The 20,176-nt window shown below is 34.4% G+C and overlaps 10 protein-coding genes and 3 non-coding genes across 13 annotated transcripts; 9 read left to right on the top strand and 4 right to left on the bottom strand.

Moving 5' to 3' along the window:
* The first annotated feature begins 935 nt into the window (after positions 1-935).
* NDAI0Dtrna6D lies at positions 936-1,007 on the top strand. Its single transcript has one exon. It is a non-coding gene; the product is annotated as a tRNA-Asp (tRNA).
* Positions 1,008-1,352: 345 nt separating this feature from the next.
* On the top strand, positions 1,353-2,216 carry TYW3 (tRNA methyltransferase TYW3; the record flags this gene model as incomplete). Its single annotated transcript, XM_003669796.1, has 1 exon — positions 1,353-2,216. One exon carries the CDS (start codon positions 1,353-1,355, stop codon positions 2,214-2,216), a length of 864 nt encoding a protein of 287 aa, XP_003669844.1.
* Positions 2,217-2,566: 350 nt separating this feature from the next.
* TIF4632 (translation initiation factor eIF4G) lies at positions 2,567-5,434 on the bottom strand (the record flags this gene model as incomplete). Its single annotated transcript, XM_003669795.1, has 1 exon — positions 2,567-5,434. One exon carries the CDS (start codon positions 5,432-5,434, stop codon positions 2,567-2,569), a length of 2,868 nt encoding a protein of 955 aa, XP_003669843.1.
* Positions 5,435-6,236: 802 nt separating this feature from the next.
* Positions 6,237-7,454, bottom strand: RPT6 (proteasome regulatory particle base subunit RPT6; the record flags this gene model as incomplete). The annotated part of the gene is made up of 1 exon (XM_003669794.1): positions 6,237-7,454. The coding sequence occupies one exon, from the start codon at positions 7,452-7,454 to the stop codon at positions 6,237-6,239; it is 1,218 nt and encodes a 405-aa protein (XP_003669842.1).
* A 262-nt stretch (positions 7,455-7,716) lies between these two features.
* Positions 7,717-7,790, bottom strand: NDAI0Dtrna4V. Its single transcript has one exon. It is a non-coding gene; the product is annotated as a tRNA-Val (tRNA).
* A 1,694-nt stretch (positions 7,791-9,484) lies between these two features.
* On the top strand, positions 9,485-10,765 carry NSR1 (Nsr1p; the record flags this gene model as incomplete). The annotated part of the gene is made up of 1 exon (XM_003669793.1): positions 9,485-10,765. The coding sequence occupies one exon, from the start codon at positions 9,485-9,487 to the stop codon at positions 10,763-10,765; it is 1,281 nt and encodes a 426-aa protein (XP_003669841.1).
* Positions 10,766-11,705: 940 nt separating this feature from the next.
* Positions 11,706-13,598, top strand: RIM8 (Rim8p; the record flags this gene model as incomplete). Its single annotated transcript, XM_003669792.1, has 1 exon — positions 11,706-13,598. The coding sequence occupies one exon, from the start codon at positions 11,706-11,708 to the stop codon at positions 13,596-13,598; it is 1,893 nt and encodes a 630-aa protein (XP_003669840.1).
* Positions 13,599-13,997: 399 nt separating this feature from the next.
* On the top strand, positions 13,998-14,702 carry MTR3 (exosome non-catalytic core subunit MTR3; the record flags this gene model as incomplete). Its single annotated transcript, XM_003669791.1, has 1 exon — positions 13,998-14,702. The coding sequence occupies one exon, from the start codon at positions 13,998-14,000 to the stop codon at positions 14,700-14,702; it is 705 nt and encodes a 234-aa protein (XP_003669839.1).
* A 646-nt stretch (positions 14,703-15,348) lies between these two features.
* Positions 15,349-16,107, top strand: NDAI0D02810 (uncharacterized protein; the record flags this gene model as incomplete). Its single annotated transcript, XM_003669790.1, has 1 exon — positions 15,349-16,107. The coding sequence occupies one exon, from the start codon at positions 15,349-15,351 to the stop codon at positions 16,105-16,107; it is 759 nt and encodes a 252-aa protein (XP_003669838.1).
* Positions 16,108-16,274: 167 nt separating this feature from the next.
* On the bottom strand, positions 16,275-17,222 carry RNA15 (Rna15p; the record flags this gene model as incomplete). Its single annotated transcript, XM_003669789.1, has 1 exon — positions 16,275-17,222. One exon carries the CDS (start codon positions 17,220-17,222, stop codon positions 16,275-16,277), a length of 948 nt encoding a protein of 315 aa, XP_003669837.1.
* A 455-nt stretch (positions 17,223-17,677) lies between these two features.
* Positions 17,678-18,604, top strand: DST1 (transcription elongation factor DST1; the record flags this gene model as incomplete). Its single annotated transcript, XM_003669788.1, has 1 exon — positions 17,678-18,604. One exon carries the CDS (start codon positions 17,678-17,680, stop codon positions 18,602-18,604), a length of 927 nt encoding a protein of 308 aa, XP_003669836.1.
* A 555-nt stretch (positions 18,605-19,159) lies between these two features.
* Positions 19,160-19,573, top strand: DPC13 (Dpc13p; the record flags this gene model as incomplete). The annotated part of the gene is made up of 1 exon (XM_003669787.1): positions 19,160-19,573. The coding sequence occupies one exon, from the start codon at positions 19,160-19,162 to the stop codon at positions 19,571-19,573; it is 414 nt and encodes a 137-aa protein (XP_003669835.1).
* Positions 19,574-20,048: 475 nt separating this feature from the next.
* On the top strand, positions 20,049-20,121 carry NDAI0Dtrna3A. Its single transcript has one exon. It is a non-coding gene; the product is annotated as a tRNA-Ala (tRNA).
* The last annotated feature ends 55 nt before the right edge of the window (positions 20,122-20,176 follow it).

Below are 20,176 nucleotides of genomic sequence, written 5' to 3'. Positions count from 1 at the left end.
TCGTATACCAACGATAAAATTATGATCTCGTATTATCTATTCCACCATCGACAAGAATATAAATAGCGCTCGGAAGCATCCTTTCTCATATTTTCTCTGATCTTGTAGTTGTAATTTTCCATCCTAAAAATTGATTATGTTTGTTATGAATTATAGTAAGAGCTAATTTTCCTTATAATGTGTGTAAAAAGGTTCGTCTTTCTTAAAAATAAATAATAAAAAAATATATAAGTATAAAAAATAATATCAAGAAAAAATAGGAATTGAAACTTCGAGTTATGGTCTATTTATACCTTTCTTGATGATGAAACAGAAACACGAAAGTGTGACTTAACGCTGACAGACACGATAATTCAACTATCGTGTCGCGTCGATGCCTGTAGTCTTACGCGTCTCTACCATTTTTGGTAATCATTAGTTCGTGTCTCTGTAGAAGACGTTGTACCAAACTTGATATCTGTACTCTCATCATAGGATATTAATAGTAACTTATTAAAAATATCATTCCAGCATATTTATACCTTTCTGATGGCAGGATAGAAAACACGAGAATATATTTCGTTGACAGACATGGCAACTCAATGTTAGTCGCGTCACGTCGGTGTCTGTGGTTCTTCGCGTCTTTACCATATTTGATAATCTTTTCGTGTCATATTAGAAGACATTATACCAAACTTGATCTCTAAACATTTATTGTAGGATATTAACAGTAACAGTTACTACAAGTATCGTTCCAGCAGAATATGCATGTAGGCTATGACGAAGATAGACGGTCTTGGTATATAAATGACAATCGACACATAGCTTCGCCATTTGAATAAATGGAGAGCGGATATCTCTAAACCGGCAGTATTATTTTGGTAATTTTTTCTAATCTCGTGCTCGTTTATATCGCATGAAATGTTCTAAAAAGCTTATTTTGGTGTGAAAAACATTCCGTGATAGTTTAATGGTCAGAATGGGCGCTTGTCGCGTGCCAGATCAGGGTTCAATTCCCCGTCGGGGAGAAATTTTTCTCATCAATTAACATTTTTATAAATTTATGTCTGCAGACACTCTCTGTTATTTTTTAACAGTCCTTAAAATACATAGAAAAATGATGATGGCTACGTGATTGTCGAAAATCAATAGATATGCGTTGATTTTTGACAGAAATAACGGTTGAAGATGTTTATTACGTTCCCTAGCTTTTTGAATAATTTGACGTTAAGCGCCTAGGCTTTTCGAAAAAAATATTTTTAGTCTAGTTATCACTGATTTTAGCTACAAACCTTAAAACTAACTTGAGAGTAGTAAGAGAGAGGAGCAATTTAACCTCCCAATTTACGTTTTATCAAACCCTTAGAATTATAATGTCTGTACAAAATGCCTTTGATCAAAAGAAAAAATCTATTCTCCATGATTTAGCGTCAATTCAACCGGACTTGTCGCCAAAAGGTACCGTAGATGAGTTATGTCTTCCAATCATCCATTTAATAAACTCCCATCCAGATATGGTTACTACCTCGTCATGTTCTGGAAGAATTAGTGTTTTCGCAGAAGGTTTGAAAGATCATAAAAATAATGTAAAAGTAGGCGGTAAGGGACAAGGTGGAGCATGGCTTCATGTTAGCCATGACGAAGATAACGTGTTGAATTGGATAGATTCAGTTACAGGCTTGGACTTCTCTCAGAATAATAACACATTATCTGCAAGGGACTTGCTTGCAAATACGAGGTATATCTTGTACAAGTATGAACCTTTCATTATACATGTCAAATGTAGAAATTTCGAGATGGCAGCAAAACTTTACAATACTGCAATGGCATGTGGATTTAGAGAGAGTGGGATCGGATCAAATTTTTTGGTAGCAATAAGGATCAACATCAAAATGGATATTCCCATTGGTTATATCGATGAGTCAGAAAATATGAAGCTCTTTGTATCACAAGATTACATTCACATTCTTGATAAGCTAACACTAATAAAGTTCTCTGAAAATCGTAGGAAAATGGATGATCTTTATAAGAAGTTTAATGAGGAACTTATCGAAAAAGACAATGTCAACTCGAAAGAATCGAACAAGGAGACTAAAGAAGAAAGAAGAGAAAGAAAGAGGAGAGAAGGACTAAAGAGGCAGCTCGAGATGAAATCGGAGAGCGCCCAAGATACAAATCAGGAGCAGCTGGATAAGAAGGTGGTAGAAAGCATAGAATCTGTTGAGTTAACCGATTAGTTGCCACCTCTTAAAGTATATTTGTAGAAAAACCTTTTGTAATAATAATATAGTGATACTACCATTAATCTTTAGTCAAACAAAGTCCCTATCATGTTTTATTTTCATATAATATGTCGTCTATGAAAGTATTTTCTTTTTTATTGATTTGAAGACATAAAAACGTTAGATTATATATAATATAAATACGTGATAAACGTAAGTTACATGGACGTGAGCCAAAAATAAAACTAATTTATAGAGGGGCAATGATTCTATCGACAAAGCTGCCAGCCTAAAAAACTGACGGTATTTTAATTATTTTTTTGTTTATTCTTGGGGCAAAGGGGATTGTCTTTATTGTTAACTGATCACTCTTCTCCAGCGTCCATCAATGCGTCAAACATATTAGATGGCGCTGGAGCTGATGGTCGTTTTTCCTTAATAGGCTGTTTAGAAGTATATCTTGATGAAGGAGTTTTTCCAGAAGCAAATCTATCTTTAGAACTGGATTGATAATCTTTTCTATATGACTGTCTATGAGAGTTTGAAGAAGAAGACGTATTCATACGTCTTGAATTTGTTCTGGAATTCATCTTTAACTGACGAGCTTTCTCTTCCTCTTGATGAATTTGTTGTATTGTCTTTGGGCCACTTTCTTGTTTATCACTATTCCAATGCTTCTTTTCTCTCAGTTCTTTAACATCTAGCAATTTGAATTTAATTCTACTAGAAATTTGGGTATCTGTATCAATAAGGTTTTGAATAATTTGGAACAAGCTATCTAACAAGACACAGCCTTCTAAAGTTGCATTACCAGCTCTAAAAGTGTCATGTTCAAATTGCTTACCTACGGTCATTAATAATTCAACGACAGATTCTAAAATCTCTTCAGATGGGTTATCAGACAAATCCTTAATTAATCTACGGAAACATTCGAACATCATTTTACCTGTTAACAAATTTAATCGATATAAGAACCCAATGAAACGAACTAACCCAAGACCTCTTCTCTTTGCTGAAGCAGCTTGATAATATTCATCTGACATCATTTCAGGCTCTAGTGGAGAACCATCTTCATTTGTTGGTAATTTATCAGTCCAACCTTTTTGAAATTCTGTATGACACCTTGCAACTAAATAATGAAGAACCAATTTAGGACCTGTTTTACCTTCGTTAGTTTCATCTTTAATTTCTGGATCCAATTCTTTGACTACTTTACCACAAAGTTGAGCGTACATAGATGACCAATGAGGTTCATCACATGCTTTCAAGAAGATCTGTTCAATGACCAAATTCAAAGTTTCACCATTCTTCTCCCATTTAGATTGTTCAGTAATAGCCAAAATATCATTAGAAATAGTATCGAATTTTTCCAGAGTCAATTTATTCAGCAACGACTTCATTTTACTTTCAACTTCACTCTTCTCTAATAACTCAGTGACACCATCAGGTGCGAATTTCTTTTCAGTCTTCTTTACTCTTGATTTTGGAATCCATCTATTAGCACTTGGTACGAAAGGTGCCACTTCTTCCTTTGGTTTTTCTTCCATTCTATAACTGTTATTATAATGACGATCCTCATATCTTTCTGTATCCGTTCTTTCACGGTCTCTTCTTGGAGTATATGATGATCTTCCAGTATTGGATCTTCTATCATCACCACCAGCGATGGCTCTTCTCATTGATTTATTTCTCTTTGAAGAAGTTCTTGAATTTATTCTTGCGTTGCTATCCATGTTTCTCATTGATGGATTTCTCATATCGTTACGGCCACCAGTAGCACTCGATGTCATGTTATTATTTCCTCCAAATCTAACAGTATTTTCATTACCTCCTCTGTAACCTCTTGGAGGTGGGATGACGATCTTGGACTGAGTTGATGCTTTCCATTCATCATCGGGAGTTACGTTAATCTTGTCTTTGAATTGTAATAAGAATTCGGGACCATAAGTATACTTGACGTGCGTACTTTTATATTTGATATCTGGGGATGTTACATCTTTTGAATAGTTGAAGGCATAAATATCTTTGATTGGATCTACCTTTTTCAATTTCTCTAATAATTCAGTAAAAGTCATGGAAGGCATAGATGGATCAGGAGTTTCCAAGGCATCCTCCTCCTCCCTTACATCTTCTTTTATACCTTCTTTTATATCTTCTTTTACGTCAGTTTCAATCTCTTTAGGAATTTCACTTTCCGGATGGGTTTCAATAGTAGCTGTAGATACAGGGGTAGTAAGGGCAGGAGCAGGAGTAAAAGCAGGAGAATCCAATCCCTTCTTCTTTCTTTCTAAGGATTCTTTACGTAGTCGAACTTGTTCTAAAAACAGTTTTCTTGTTTCTTCAGCGGATGGCTTTTCTTCTTCTTCAATATTAGATTTAGAATCATTTTCATTCGACGCATCTACAGAAGAGGCTGGTATGGGAGATGTATCATTATTTGTTGTGGTCGTAGTATTGTTTTCATTAGTGTCAGCCTTTTTGGATGTTAAAAATGGATTTTCAACGGGTTCGTTTTGTGTAATAGATGTAGGAGTTGATTCCTTTGATAAATCTGATGGTTCTATACTTGAACCGTTCGAATTCACCTTACGTTGATGAATTTCTTTCAAATCTAAACGTTCTCCAGATTTAGTAGTAATTTCGATTTTTCTTTTTGGTTGGAACGGTGTCGATGGAACTGGTGTAGGAGTAGCTAGAGTTGCTGAGATGGAAGGTGGTGACATAGGCATTTGTTGCGCGTTAGCCATGGACATCATTTGTTGTGGCATGTACATCATTTGTGAGCCATAATAGCTTTTCCATTGCAGTGCATTTAATTGTTCTTGAGTAGCATTATATGGAATATTGTTATATTTGTTGTTATAATACTGTGCTGTTGCAGGATTCTTAGGGTTATTATATCTATTTGCTTTACTAGTATAACCATTCCCATTTACCGGTTGGTACTGCTTATAGTAATTTCCATTCATATTACTACTAGTATTACTGTTACTACGATGTGGTTTACCATTATAGTTATTGTTATTGGTTCCATATGAATAGGTAGGTTGCTGCTCATTTCCTGGACCGTTTACTTGGTTATATTTCTGATATGAGTTAACGCTCTTCGTTGGGTAACTGTTCGTAGTATTAGACGTAGTTTGGGAAGTTACTGTTCCCTGTGATAAAGGCTGGGACGTTAAAGGTTGCTGTTCTTGCTGCGGTTCATTTTGTTTACCGTCTTGGTCAGTCATGGTTTTGCACGGTCAAATATTGTATTGTATATCGTTTTTGAAAAAAAACTGATCTTGGGTATCAGTAATTAAAAATATCTAATAACGATCTAAGCTTATGAATATAGTACCCTTAGGTTCCAGGTTTTCTTGTTAGCTGTTTCAAAACAAAATAGGAAGGCTAAATCAATCTTGTGTCTATCCTATCTTTGAGGGTGGAACGGAGTTGTTTACAAAGCAAATTTTGATCAGATAAATAGATACTCCTGTTATTATTATCGTTATATGACACGTAGTTGAGTGTCTAGTCACAATTGAAGTTGTGGTGGTGTTCGAAGAATGATGAAATGGTGTAAAGAGTAGAACCAAGTTTAGATGCACCACTACTATTTCACCTCACGCCTACAACTTACCTACGTACCTTAAACACGAAATTGATTTCCTTTCCTGTTTCCCGCCTTTCCCCTTCTCAACGTTGTTTGAACTGAAACAAGTGGCAGGAATCAGGAAGCACAGTCGGTAACCCGGTCTTTCACTCTCACTCCCTCTGAACAAAACTACCGCGGACACAATAAGAATAATTAATTGTTGTTGAAGAACCAAACTAACTGGCGCATGGCTTCAGTTGCAACGATCCTTCTAGTGACTTGCCTATGTATGCGTGCGGTAGTCTGTGTTAAGACTATATATGTATTATTATATGTGTTCGTATCATATGCTTATATACTGTGTCTTTTTTTTTGTTATTGTTTTTATTTAGTAAAGTTACTTGAAAAAATATCAAACGGGTACAATAAAAATTGAAATGGGAGGTCTGAGAGCTCTACTTGAATAACTTGGCTACAGAGATTGCAGTCTCTTGGTTCTTGTTCATTACTTTACCCACTGCTAGTTCGAAATCTTCTTGGGTAACATGTATCCTTCTTTCTCTTAATGCATACATACCTGCTTCTGTACAAACACCTTTAACATCTGCACCTGAACAACCATTCATCTTTTCCGCCACTTTTCTTAGATTAATACCTCTTGTCAAATTCATCTTCCTAGAATGAATCCTTAAAATCTCAGCTCTTGCTGCAACAGTAGGTGGTGGAAATTCAATCTTTCTATCTATTCTACCAGGTCTAAGAAGCGCTGGATCTAAAATATCTAATCTATTCGTAGCCATAATAATCTTAATATCCTTAGACGTCTCAAACCCATCTAATTGATTTAATAATTCTAACATAGTTCTTTGAACTTCAGAATCACCACCACCGGAACCACCTTCTACACGACTAGAACCAATGGAATCAATTTCATCCATAAAGATAATAGATGGAGCATGTTGTCTAGCCATAACGAATAATTCTCTCACCATACGAGAACCTTCCCCAATATATTTTTGAACTAATTCTGCACCACTGACTCTAATAAATTTACAATCTGTATGATGCGCCACTGCTCTTGCTAATAATGTCTTACCTGTACCTGGTGGACCATATAAAATAACACCCTTTGGTTGAGCAATACCTAAACTTTCAAATAACTCAGGATGTTTCACTGGTAACTCAATGACTTCTTTAATTTCCTTGATTTGTTTCGTTAACCCACCAACCATATCATAAGTGGAATCTGGAACTTTTTCCACCATCATCAGAGAAACCAATGGATCGGATTTATTCTCCAACACCTTATGTAACATATAAGAATCACTTTTCAAACAAACTCTTTGAGATGGCTTCAAATTTTTAATGTCAATATCCTTAGCTACATCAACAATATATTTACCTTCTGGTTGAACTTTCACTAAGACTTTCTTATCTGATACCACTTTAATAACTTCTCCAACGTATGAACCTGGTTCTTGTAAAAGACGTAATTCATCCTTAATAAAACGGACTTTATCATTTAAGGCATTTCGCTGAGCTTCCAATCTACGTAGATTTTCAGTTTTGGAACGAATCTTTAATTCAGTCTCTTGGATTTGTTGGTCGAAGTATGGTTTAATCCCACTTTCGTATGTACGTAAAGTTGGATTAGAAACTGATGCAGTTGACATAACTTAATTGTGCGGTTTTAGAGCTTTTTTTCTCCTTTATTACAAAAATAATATAAAAATGTGTTAACTTGGAGAATGTCTAATATATATTATCTCAGGTCCTGGTATATGTATTAGTCTTTGTTGGCATTTAAGGACTGTGAATAGCCGAATCAAAAATATGTACTTTCATTTTGCCACCTTATTTGTACATCTTGGAATTGTAACTTCCGCCAAAAAAAAACCTGAGATTTCAGGAAGGGAAATCTAAAAAAAATTAATTTGATTTCGCCCAGGATCGAACTGGGGACGTTCTGCGTGTTAAGCAGATGCCATAACCGACTAGACCACGAAACCATATTAATTCATATTTTCGCCCTTAACTAGCTCTAAAAAGGAGATATATAGAGTCACGTGAAACTGTCACAAAGTAGGCTTTAGTTTACTACTAATTTTTACCGACTAAACCACCACATTATGCAAGAAAAAGCATCATACACCCGACAGTAATTTGTCGAAGTGAAGAAAAAGAAAGGGAAACGTAACATTCAAAAAAATATCTAAGGTTATAAAAGGCGCAAAAAGTCTGAGTATGAATTGAAAGTATTTTATCTTATTATTCCACCTTTGTTATTAATCATCATTATAAATTATTCCATATCTTACTTAAATAGAAACAACCGTATCATACAAAGTCATTTATTCTACCCTCTGCCTTTAGGAAGTTAAAATTTTGATCTATGACCCAGCGCATATTTTACATTTTCTTCGTATTAAAGATTCCACTAAGTGGCCAAATTGGCCTCAGCAAGTCACGTCGCTTATTTAGCGGTTTTTGTAAATTTTAGTTGTCGTATTCTTCGTAGATTATATTTCCTATTAATGAGATTGAGACACCCGAGCTATTGGGAGGGAGAGCGAGAGAGGTAACAACTCTTACTAGTGGGAATGGTGACAAGGGGTCACTTCAAGAGGTTTTTCCAGCAATCCCTGTGCTGACATAAACCGATGATATCACTCTGAATCAAAATAATGTTAGCTAACTTATAAGAGGAGAAGTATCTATTCACAATAACCATGTAATTAGTTCAGTTATAGTAAGTAAGGCTTGAATTGAATAATATTTAATATTTATAGTACTACAGCTGCAGCTGAGGTAGCCTCGATATAGGTTCCTCAGAACTCTGAGAGGTGAATTTTGGGCTATAGAGTTATGCATCAGTTCTATAAGTAGGTGCTTGTTCTATTACCAACTGCTAAACTAATAACGATTAATATCTGTTTAATAAAGATTAAGATTGGATTCATCGTTGTTGTCATATCTGACGTTAGTACCGGCCATTTCTACTACATGTTTGTTGGAACTGAATCTAGAAATTTTTAGTAAACATCTCTTTAGAGATTTTTTTTGGGAAGTTAAAACAGGAACTGTCCAATTTATCATTTTGAATACGTGCAATAAGTAATTTATCCCATGCTTTCTATATAAACTTTAGAGTAAATTGCTTGCAAGTTACATATTGTCAGACTTGGAGAAAAAATCTGTTACTGAAAGTAGTTGAAGGACTGAATTGTAATCAAGACATGTCGCTTTTATATCTTCTAAAAGTAGTTAAGAGAAAAAGTCAGGGAAATGTTTAATCTTTTGAATATCTTAAAGCAGAGAAAAGGTTACCGTCAGAACCTGTTTAAGAACTGCGTCGTCATTCTCCCTTTGAAAACGTCACACTAAATCATCGGTATAATTATTATTACCCGGTGTATTGTCAAATTTCCAAAAAGGACAAAAAAAAAAAAAAAGAACGAAAACTGAAAAATTTTCCAAAATTTCTCTTCTACGGCAATTCAGCAAGCTCATCGCAAGAGGGAGAACCAGGAATAAAATTTTCACTAAAACTTTCCTATTTAACTCACAGGTATCCTTTTTTATTTTAGCTTCAATCTATGTAGTGAATATATCTTTCCTTAATTAATTTTTTTAATTGTTTTATTCATATTTTGAGGGAATAAGCAACCAAACCAAAGAAATCACATTTCAACAATACATAAAGATGGGTAAATCAACTACTAAGAAAGACTCAAAGAAAGTCCAAAAGCAAAAGAAAGAAGAAAAAGCCGCTGCTACTTCATCTTCCGAATCTTCCTCCTCTGATTCATCTTCTTCATCATCTGAATCTTCATCTGATTCCTCTGACTCTGAATCCTCCGATTCTGAATCCGAAAAGGAAGAAGAAAAGAAGGAAGAAAAGAAGGACTCTTCTGATTCATCCTCTTCATCTTCTGATTCTGAATCTGAAAAGGAAGAAGAAAAGAAGGAATCCTCTAAATCTGATTCTGAATCTTCTTCTTCTTCTTCTGATTCCGATTCTGGTTCTGACTCCAGCTCTGACTCTGAATCTGAATCTGACAAAGAAGAAAAGAAGGAATCTTCTAAATCCGATTCTGAATCCTCCTCCTCTTCTGAATCCGACTCAGAATCCTCTGATAAGAAGCGTAAATCCGAAGACGTTGAAGAAGAAGAATCCGAATCCAAGAAACAAAAGACTTCTGGCGGTGAACCTGCTACAATTTTCGTCGGTAGATTATCTTGGTCTATTGATGATGAATGGTTAAAGAAGGAATTCGAACATATTGGTGGTGTTGTTGGTGCTCGTGTCATTTACGAAAGAGGTACCGACAGATCTCGTGGTTACGGTTACGTTGATTTTGAAGATAAATCATATGCTGAAAAGGCCATTCAAGAAATGCAAGGTAAGGAAATTGATGGTAGACCAATTAATGTTGATATGTCTACTAGTAAGCCAGCTGGTGGTAATGACCGTGCTAAGAAGTTCGGTGATGTTCCATCTGAACCATCTGATACTTTATTCTTGGGTAACTTATCTTTCAATGCTGATAAGGATAACATCTACGAAACTTTCAGCAAATATGGTGAAATTATTTCTGTCCGTATTCCAACTCATCCAGAAACTGAACAACCAAAGGGTTTTGGTTACGTTCAATTTTCAAACATTGAAGATGCTAAGAAGGCTTTAGAAGGTCTACAAGGTGAATACATTGACAACAGAGCTGTCAGATTAGACTACTCTACTCCAAGACCAGCCAATCCTGAAGGTGGTTTCAACAGAGGTGGTGACCGTGGTGGACGTGGTGGTCGTGGTGGTTTCAACAGAGGTGGTGACCGTGGTGGACGTGGTGGTCGCGGTGGTTTCAACAGAGGTGGTCGTGGTGGTAGCCGTGGTGGTTTCAGATCAACTGGTTCCAACAATGCCCCACTAGGTAGAGGTAGAGATACCGCCAGTTTCGCTGGTTCCAAAAAGACCTTTGATTAAACCATTTGAATAAAAAAGCATTGTAATATAAAAAAATACGCAAACTTTCACTCATTCTCTCATACATATATAACACTATCTATTCTATTACTTGTATATTAGCTCTTTAACCATTTAATTAGTATATCGTTTACAATAACACGCTATCATATATAGTTGAGTGTATATACTTTGGAATGGTGATCTAAAAGTTACCTGAGCTATACGCCCTTTGGCACCTTGAATGGGATAATATTATTAGCATAATGCTCGAGAGTAATCAATCGCATAGCAATCAATCCCAGAGCGATGCCGTTTTGAATAATTGTCTGGAAAGCTCCAAAAAGGATCGGCAGAAACTAAAAGTTGACCAGCTCAAGCCTCATTAGGCTCAGTCCGACACAAAGAGGTGGCAGGCGGGCCCCAAATTTTTTGCCGAACTTTCTCAGCTCTTTCTAAACGGCGAGAGAAATTGCTGTTTGGCAAAAATGGCAAAAATGGCGAAATTTGGAATATTTTCGCCAAGAAAAAAATAGGTGCTTGAACAATATTATGTAAAGGAAACAGAAAGGAACTTGGCAGTTTTGTCGTCAATGCATGCTAAGAACAACAGACTTTGTTTTTTATTGCCCGAGCTTCCTACAGATAGCGTTCACAGATCTGAGATAAGGTAATCTGTTTCATAAGCTTCCCAAGCAAAGCACGTGTGGGCTTAGCAACAAAAGTAGAACATAACAACTATACCATCAACTTTGGATCACTTCTTAACATCCATATTCAAGGAAACGATTAGATAAGCCAGCTTATCTCAATTACTTTAGGTAGAGATCATATCATTCCATTATATTGCTCTCAGAAACAAAAGTTTTCGTTGCTCCTCCTCTTACCTAAACCTGATTACACCAGCTCCCGGCATCACAATTGGAATCTTACCTATTTAAGCATTTCGGTTAACACTTCAATGGCTTTACTCGACATTTTAAAGAAGTCTAAATCTTCTAACTGCAAAATAAAAAATGGAGCAAACGTTGTTTATCATCATACACATTCGCATTCCGGTTTACTATCAGGTAATAATGTCAAATTATTTTATATAAAACTGGATGAACCACATAGACTTTGGAAACCAAATGAATATATTAAGGGAGAAGTAATACTAGACATAAAGAAAGATCTTACAAATATCGCTTTGAGATTCTCTTTAATTTCTGAAATAAAAGTTAAATTGAAAAGTACAGGTCCAACAACAAATAAAAAAATAGAAAAATTGGTTGAAAAATCATCATTCTTATATGGCTCTGAAGGTATTCAACAAGAAACTAATAATAATGCTATCCCTCATGCTGATCCAATCAATGGCTTAACGAAAGGAGAACATCGTTTCCCATTCCGAATAAAAATACCAAATGGTAAACATATATTTAGTTCAATAAAATTCGAAAAGGGCTCCATTGATTATTATTTACAATGTTCACTGGAATCATTGGGTATAAACCAACACGAAAAACCCATATCCAGATGTGAACAAGGCTTCTCAGTCTTGGTACCTCTAGATGTCACCAATTTACCTGATATTAAAACGAAAACTGTAGTTTTACAATCTTATTCAATGCTTTCACATCGTAATGGTTCTCAATCAAATAAACTGTTGACACCAGAAGATGCCTCTTCATCATTCACCAAATTTACAAACCATTCTACTAATTCGAAGAGTTCTAAAAGTTCAAGTAGTTCTAAAGTATCAAAGAGCTCTAAAGAATTGAGTCTGAAAACAAATGAACAGCAATCGCATCTTAATCCTAACAAGATTGACAAAACGGTGCAAATTTCTGTTGACATTGGAAAATCAGGGTATATCTTGGGCGATTTGATCCCAATTCATATCGCCATACAGCATTATAAAGAATGCCATCATTCTGCTGGTCTAATACTAACTTTGGTAAGAATCTGTAGAATTGGTAATCAAAATACTTCCATGGAAACTTTCAGGAAAGATATTTGTCAAAATATTGCTCCATTATATATTGATCCTGAAACTTTACAATCAAATTCGACACTTTATTTGAAAGTTCCACTGGACACCCTTTCTACTTTTACATCTTTTAATAAATTCTTCTCATTTCAATATTACGTAGAAGTTATGGTTAATTTATCAAGGAAAAATATGGTTTATACAGAATCAAATAGGATAATTGGTAGCGGTGCTGATGACGATGATGACAGTAATGGGTTTATATTTAATGGCAATAATAATAATAACGATAACAATAATGCTTCTACTTCAAACGGTAATAATAATAATGGCAATACTATTCGTAATAAAGTTACTCAAGGAGTGGAAAATAATATTAATCATATTCAAAAGAAAGTTCTCAAGATTGTAACCCAAACGGAGAATGGCAAAAATAATGGAAGTGATAATATTTTAAATAATCAGAACGATATTGAATCTAATATCATCTATAAAGATATGGTAAATGTCGAAAAATTGAAAAGACTTCGAAATGTGACAGGCATGTCCATAGAGATTGTTGTAGGTACAACTAAACAACCAACTCAAAATATAACCACCCAGTCTACAGAAGCTTCAAATCTACAGACCAGTACTCGTAATGAATATAGTAGTGAAACAAATGACCTTTCAGAGTCTATAGTATGTCACTGTCATCACTCAATAAATGGAACGCAAATTCCCGACTGGGATGTCAATGAATGGTTAACGTCACCTATGATTGATAATCCGGCCCCTGAATATACTCCAAAGGAAGGCACAAATGAAGCCAACTTAGAAGACAAACAAGAACTGGAGAGATTAAGACTTCAAGAATTAGAAAGCCAACCTGATGACTATTGAAAATAGTACTAATACGTGATGAGAACTTCATAATATTAAATATATATAAGCATATATAAACACATCCATAAAGCATAATAATGAGAGAGAAAAGAAATGAAAAAAGCATATAATGACATATTCAAGGTGACGTTTGTCTTACGTCCAGTGAGGTTACATAGTATTCATTTCTTTATAATATTGATCTTTTTGTTCCGGACAGAATTTGCCCAAATTTTTTCATCTTTAAAGACGGCGACCAAAAACTTTCGCGGACATCGAATAACTAAAAAAGCAAGAAAAAAGTACTTGCCTTGCATATGTGTACAACTCAGATTTCTATTTAGATATTATTTTGTATAAAACTCTCAAATATAAGAAGACCACTGAACATATACAGCATCCAATCAATACTCAAAAATGAACGTGCAAGATAGAAGAAGATTACTAGGTCCAGGAAATGCGAAACCAATTGCATTCGCAAGTAGTCTTGAACCAGAAACAGAACCGTTAAAAGCAGAAGAAGTAGCCAAAAAGGATGGAATACCATCGCTGTCAATCAAATCCGACATAATAGAAAATTGTAACGGCTCCACATTAATAGAATCGGATGAATTTTCTATTGTAACATCTGTATATGGACCGAAGTCTATCCGTGGGTCATTTACATCTCAAGGAACAATTTCTATTCAATTAAAAAATGGTATAGTGGAGAAATATCAAACAAACGAATTGAAGGAAGTAGCTTCATGGCTAGTTGGGATATTTAATTCTGTGGTGAATCTAGAAAAGTATCCAAAATCAGGTATAGATATATTTGTTAATTTAGTTATCGATAAGACTAATGACATTAGTAAATTAATTCCTTTCATTGTTATGTCTACCTGTCTAGCATTGGTTGATAGTGGAATTGAAATGATTGATTTAACTACAGCTGCAGAAATTGATGGGAATGTTATCTCATTTACTAAGGGTGGTGAAGAAATAGTTGGATTCTGGAAAGACAACGGTGATGCCGTTTTCAATGATGAAGATTTTACAAGTATTCTAGGACGTTGTAAGGAACAGTACATAAATTATAAGAGTTTAATGGTCAACTATCTTTTACAAGGAAAGAAGAAGTAGCTTCAGTATAGCTAAAATCTATAAGAAAAACTTCCTTTGTAAAATTAGATTCTTCTATTTGACTCATTATTTAATATCATTTAATACATGCATTAACAGTAAACAACCCGTTTTTCGTACACAAGTATATTTATTATTTTGAAAGGTCTATCTCTAGATATCGAGGAAAAATCTTAACAAGCTTCTATTGTGTCTTGGGAAGGGTAATTGAGTACTAATTCTTCGACTGATGGAAACAATAGAGTGGAATAGATATAGTAGCGCCGCTAGTAGTTATAACTTTTTTTTTTTTTTTTTTGACACAATTTTTTTTCTACCGCCTTACATAACATTGTGACAGTAATACGAAAGAAAATAAAAAAATGAGACTGTTAACATCCTTTGACAAAAAAATGTCGACGTTTATTGATTTACGCATTATTTTTTATCGTCCAATATGTTACCTTCCCCTAAAAATTTGAAAGTCATCGGAATGATCTATGGTTTCAACTAGTACATGCGTTGCTTATACAGTTTTTTTACACTTCTTATAATCCATCTTCCAAAGAGGTACTCACCCCTAATACTTCATAAAATTCTACTTGGATCATTCTTCTTGATCATTTTTTCCGAGATATGAAACCAGAAAGCGGTAATCAAGTAGATAATGAGAATTGAACTTATCCCAAGGGAAGATACTGATAAATTAACGAACATACCGTTTTGGTCCAAGACTCTCGATCTTATCATTCAGTGTCAAACATTATTTTTTTGGTTAGGTGGGATTTTCTTTTTTCTTGGATTATTTTTTATTATTCTACAATATCATTCTGAAATCAGCAATTTCATTAAAGGTACAATGTTACGTCTTAGAAGGCTGTTTTATTTCCAAAAATTGAAAATAAAGTTAAGGAAATGGTCTGTCAAAAAAAAAGTTAGTATCATAGACTTGGAATGTCAAGATTTAGATCCAGCTAAATATAGTCATTTCACAATTAATCGTTGTGAACTAAGTACTAGAAAGGTCTCGATTGATATGGATAAGAAAATTCCAATCGATAGGTTCGTCGAAATGTCAACGAAAGATGACAGAATTCCAATTAATGAATGTTGTATAATTTGTTTGGAAAGGGTGAAAGTTGTTCCTAGTACAAATGATTTAGAAAAACAACAGAACGGAACAGAACAAACTACAGATATGATACCCTCCAAAGTTGTAAAACTACCTTGCGAACATTATTTCCATAAATGTTGTATAAAAGATTGGTTTTCTACAATAAGGAAGGGAATGAAGTCATCCACTCATTCGTTTGCTATTGGCCCAACATATTTTTGCCCTCTCTGTAGGTTAGATTTACACAGATGTCAACAAATTTGTGATTCGTTTTCAATTTCAATGAAAAATCTAACTGTACTACCAAAATAGCTCGAAAGATTTTTGAGATTTTAAGTCACCATTATTTGGTTGTTCCATAGTATATAGTATATTATAGTTTATATTAAATGATATTGATACTAATATCAACAGTATTTTTCTTTGGTTGATATTCTAATTTTATTTTCAAATAGGTTTTATCTATACCATACCCTAGTCTATATATTACCGAATTCACCTTTAAGTGCACGTTGTTTGATATCCCACATAGACATCCGTTCATTCTCCGGAAGAATGGCTATTTCACCATCAGATAATTGTAGGACTTTTCTTAGAAGTTCCTTTTGAGTCTCCAATAGCTCTGGGTCATTGGACAATAAATCGTTAGACTTTTGGGCAAATGCGTTACTTGTACTATTGTTATTATTAGATTGTTCATTTTCGTTGGAATCGTTCTGAGCTGCTACTAATTGCGCTAAATCATCTACTTTACATATACCATTTGTCAATAATATTTCTGCAATGACGAATGATAATTGAGGGTATTCGTTAAACAATTCAACAGCTAAATCTTTATTTTCTGACGTCCATTCTTTAAGTTTCTGTAGTAAGTTTAATTGATCTTCTTTAGATTTTTTAGATAGTTCACTTGATATCATCATAGCCGGTGTAGTCATATTGATATTAACATCTATTCCTGACGGTAAATCTGAAAACAAAACGTTAGATCCATCATCTACGTTCCCCATTGATTGATCATTCGAAGATATCCCCGTAGAGGAAATATCATTATTACTTGAATAACCACATCGTAAAAATCTAGAACCTAACTGATACCCGTTTAAGTTCCTAATGGCTGATGCACTCGTTTCTAAATCTTTAAATTCAATAAAGGCATATCCTTTAGATCTCCCAGTTTGTTGATCAAACATCATCTTTAAATTAACGACGGGCCCCACATTATTACAAAGATCTAATATTTGTTCTTCAGTTTGATCATATGGAATAGAACCTAGGTATACGATTCTCGAAGGCTGATTATAATGCTGGCTCCCACTACTACCCCCTACATTTCCGTCTGGATTGCTATGCATCATGGGCATGGGCATCATATTGTTCCTGTTCATATTCATATTCATGTTCATATTTGGATTGAAATTGTTCATGTTCAGTGTTTACCAGTAATTGTGCTAAATAAAGAGGTCTAAAAAAGAATGAGTTATGTACTATATTGGTTGTAAAGAATAATGTAATGAAAAAAGCTTGCTGCGTTTTATTTATCGGTATTCAGTAGTAGTTGAAGTGAATGTATTCCATACATTTTGCTGAGATATTACTTAAACATTTTATTTAATTTAGGTTTTCATCTACACCCTAGGGTACATAGTCACCAAATATACTTAACCCTAATATGCACTGGTAGGGCACAATATGTCTGGGTGTTCAAGAACCCATTATTAAAGAAAAATTTCTTTGTGAAATAACATCTTCAGTAAAAGAAGAAAGTCCTTAAGAGGAACCAGTTTGGGATTCGTTTACAATAAGGTCAAGCAAGAAAGCAGATACCATTGCTATCACCCATCATATCCATAGTTTTCTGTGTCATTGAACCAAAAAAAAAATGAAGCCGATGGAAGCCAAAGAAGTCGCAGTCCTGGTGAAAAATCTGGAGAAGTCGAAACACAATGACAGTACAGTACTGGAAATTTTGCTAAAATTGAATCGAGAGGTTGTTCCTACGGAAAAACTTTTAAGAGAAACGAAAGTTGGTGTGGAGGTTAACAAATTCAAGAAATCTAGCAATGAACAAATTGCGAAAGTTGTGAAAAAGATGATTTCATCTTGGAAAGATACCATTAATAAGAATAAGAAATTAAGGCTACAACAGCAAAAGGAAGCTGAAGCAGCAAAATTGAACTCGAATCAAAACGGGTCCAATACAACTACTCAAGTTCCGGATTCTAATTTATCATCTCCACAGAAACAAAATAGATACGTATCAACGAAACCTAGAAATAGTAAAAATGATGGTGTCAATACTACGATATACGGAGTCAAGTTACGTGATTCAGTGATAAGAGCGTTATATGATGCATTAGCTAAGGGAAGTGAGCATCCACCAAATTCTATTCTACATACAGTGAAATCTATTGAATCAGAAATGTTTAAATTAAATAATTGTACGGAAAATGAAAAAGCTTATAAAGAAAAATATAGAATCATTTACTCTAACATTATTTCGAAGAACAACGCTGATTTGAAAAATAAAATCGCAAATAATGACATATCGCCCGAATACCTAGTTACATGTGATCCAAAGGAACTAGCTCCTGAACATTTGAAGCAAAAATTAGAAGAGATCAAGAAACAAAATTTATTTAACGCTCAAGGTGCTACTATTGAAAGATCTGTCACGGATAGATTCACTTGTGGTAAATGTAAAGAGAAGAAGGTATCATATTATCAATTGCAAACAAGGTCCGCTGATGAACCGTTAACTACATTCTGTACATGTGAAGCATGTGGGAATAGATGGAAGTTCTCTTAATCTTATACCAATTCAGTGACCCTTTCCTTTTGTAATGTTTAATTCGACATTCAAGGGACTTTATGATTGTGGATATTTGCCGGCAGTAGCTATCGCAATCATTTTTATGTAGTTATAAATGGAAGTGTATAGATATATAAACATAGGGAAAAATGACGTATAGATCTCCTGAAAAGTAACTTCCTCATCAACTATTAAATTAAATAGTTTCATTAAGACTATCGGTCTCCTGCGGTATCTAAATATATTCTTCTTAGCTAAATTTGATGACACCAAGGGGAGACTAGAGTTATGAACATTATAGATAATTAACGTAGAGTAAGCCGAGATAAGCGCCATAATTGGCTCTCTTGAGAAATGAAGGAAAATAATGTTTTTTCTATGTACACAACCACCGAGTATATGAACAATTACTTCAGAGATTTTGGATTACGAAGACTATAGATCATTAGAGGTTCTTTGAATACACAACCTCCCAACTATCTATTTGACGCTTCACACTATAATAAAAGCTGGAATTAGCGTTTCATACCAATCTGTTAAACAATATCTAAAATGAATGTCTCTAAAGCGTTAAGAGTAAGCAGAATATTGAAACCATCAATAATACACCGACAAATACCAAGGAGAGCATATGCAAAATCATGGGATAAATTACAAGAGCAAAGTAATGACAAAGTAGATGCTCATATAAAAGTAAACACTTTACTTAATGATATAACTTCAAAACCAAATTTGGCAGCAAAATTAGAAACAATACAGAATATAATGATCAAACGAAATTTAGTAAGTACTGAAGATACCTCTAAACCAAAAGTGTGGCAAATGATCAAAATATTGACAAATAAAGAGCTGAGGAGTGCGATGGAAGATTTCAAAAAGGAATTAGCGAAGAGTAATGTTCAATTAGGTCCTGAACAATTAAAGTCTTTAATGGTCGTCTTAGGGATGGAAAAAGGCAGTAAATAACTCGTTACTTGGTCGGTTGACCGCTCGTCTTTAAGATTGTTTTATGTAACTTAATCGATATTCATATTTTTATACAAGCCATATTTTCTCAGAACTTTTCAATGACATGGTTCAGGAACTATTACGGTGATTTATATCCAAAAAAATTAGTGTACGTTCAATATTCTCATTTTTACATTCATTATTTTCAGAAGATGGTATCATCCTTCTATTACTTCCTTATGCCGCTATTAACTGAGCAGAAGATATGTATACAAATTCAATATACAGTTTTAAAAACAGAAGAAAAAAAGATCATTTTTGGTCTAAGTACCAACAATAACATGTAGTATATGTTAAGATATTAAGAGTTGTTCTTGCTTTTGAAGGAACTCTGTTGAATAGTCTAGTCATATGGTAACGTTAAATACCTGTACATATGAAGCTTCTTCCTGTCGAATCTGTGGATCTCAAAGTACCTTAAACAGAAATACCTGGGCGTGTGGCGTAGTTGGTAGCGCGCTCCCTTAGCATGGGAGAGGTCTTGGGTTCGATTCCCAACTCGTCCAATTTTTTTTTAATCATGGAATCCTTGAATGGAGGAATTTATTATCCTCTTTTGGG

This window comes from Naumovozyma dairenensis, chromosome 4, assembly GCF_000227115.2.
Source record: "Naumovozyma dairenensis CBS 421 chromosome 4, complete genome".
NCBI classification, from domain to species: Eukaryota; Fungi; Ascomycota; class Saccharomycetes; order Saccharomycetales; family Saccharomycetaceae; genus Naumovozyma; species Naumovozyma dairenensis.
This window is presented reverse-complemented; position numbering and strand designations above follow the sequence as displayed.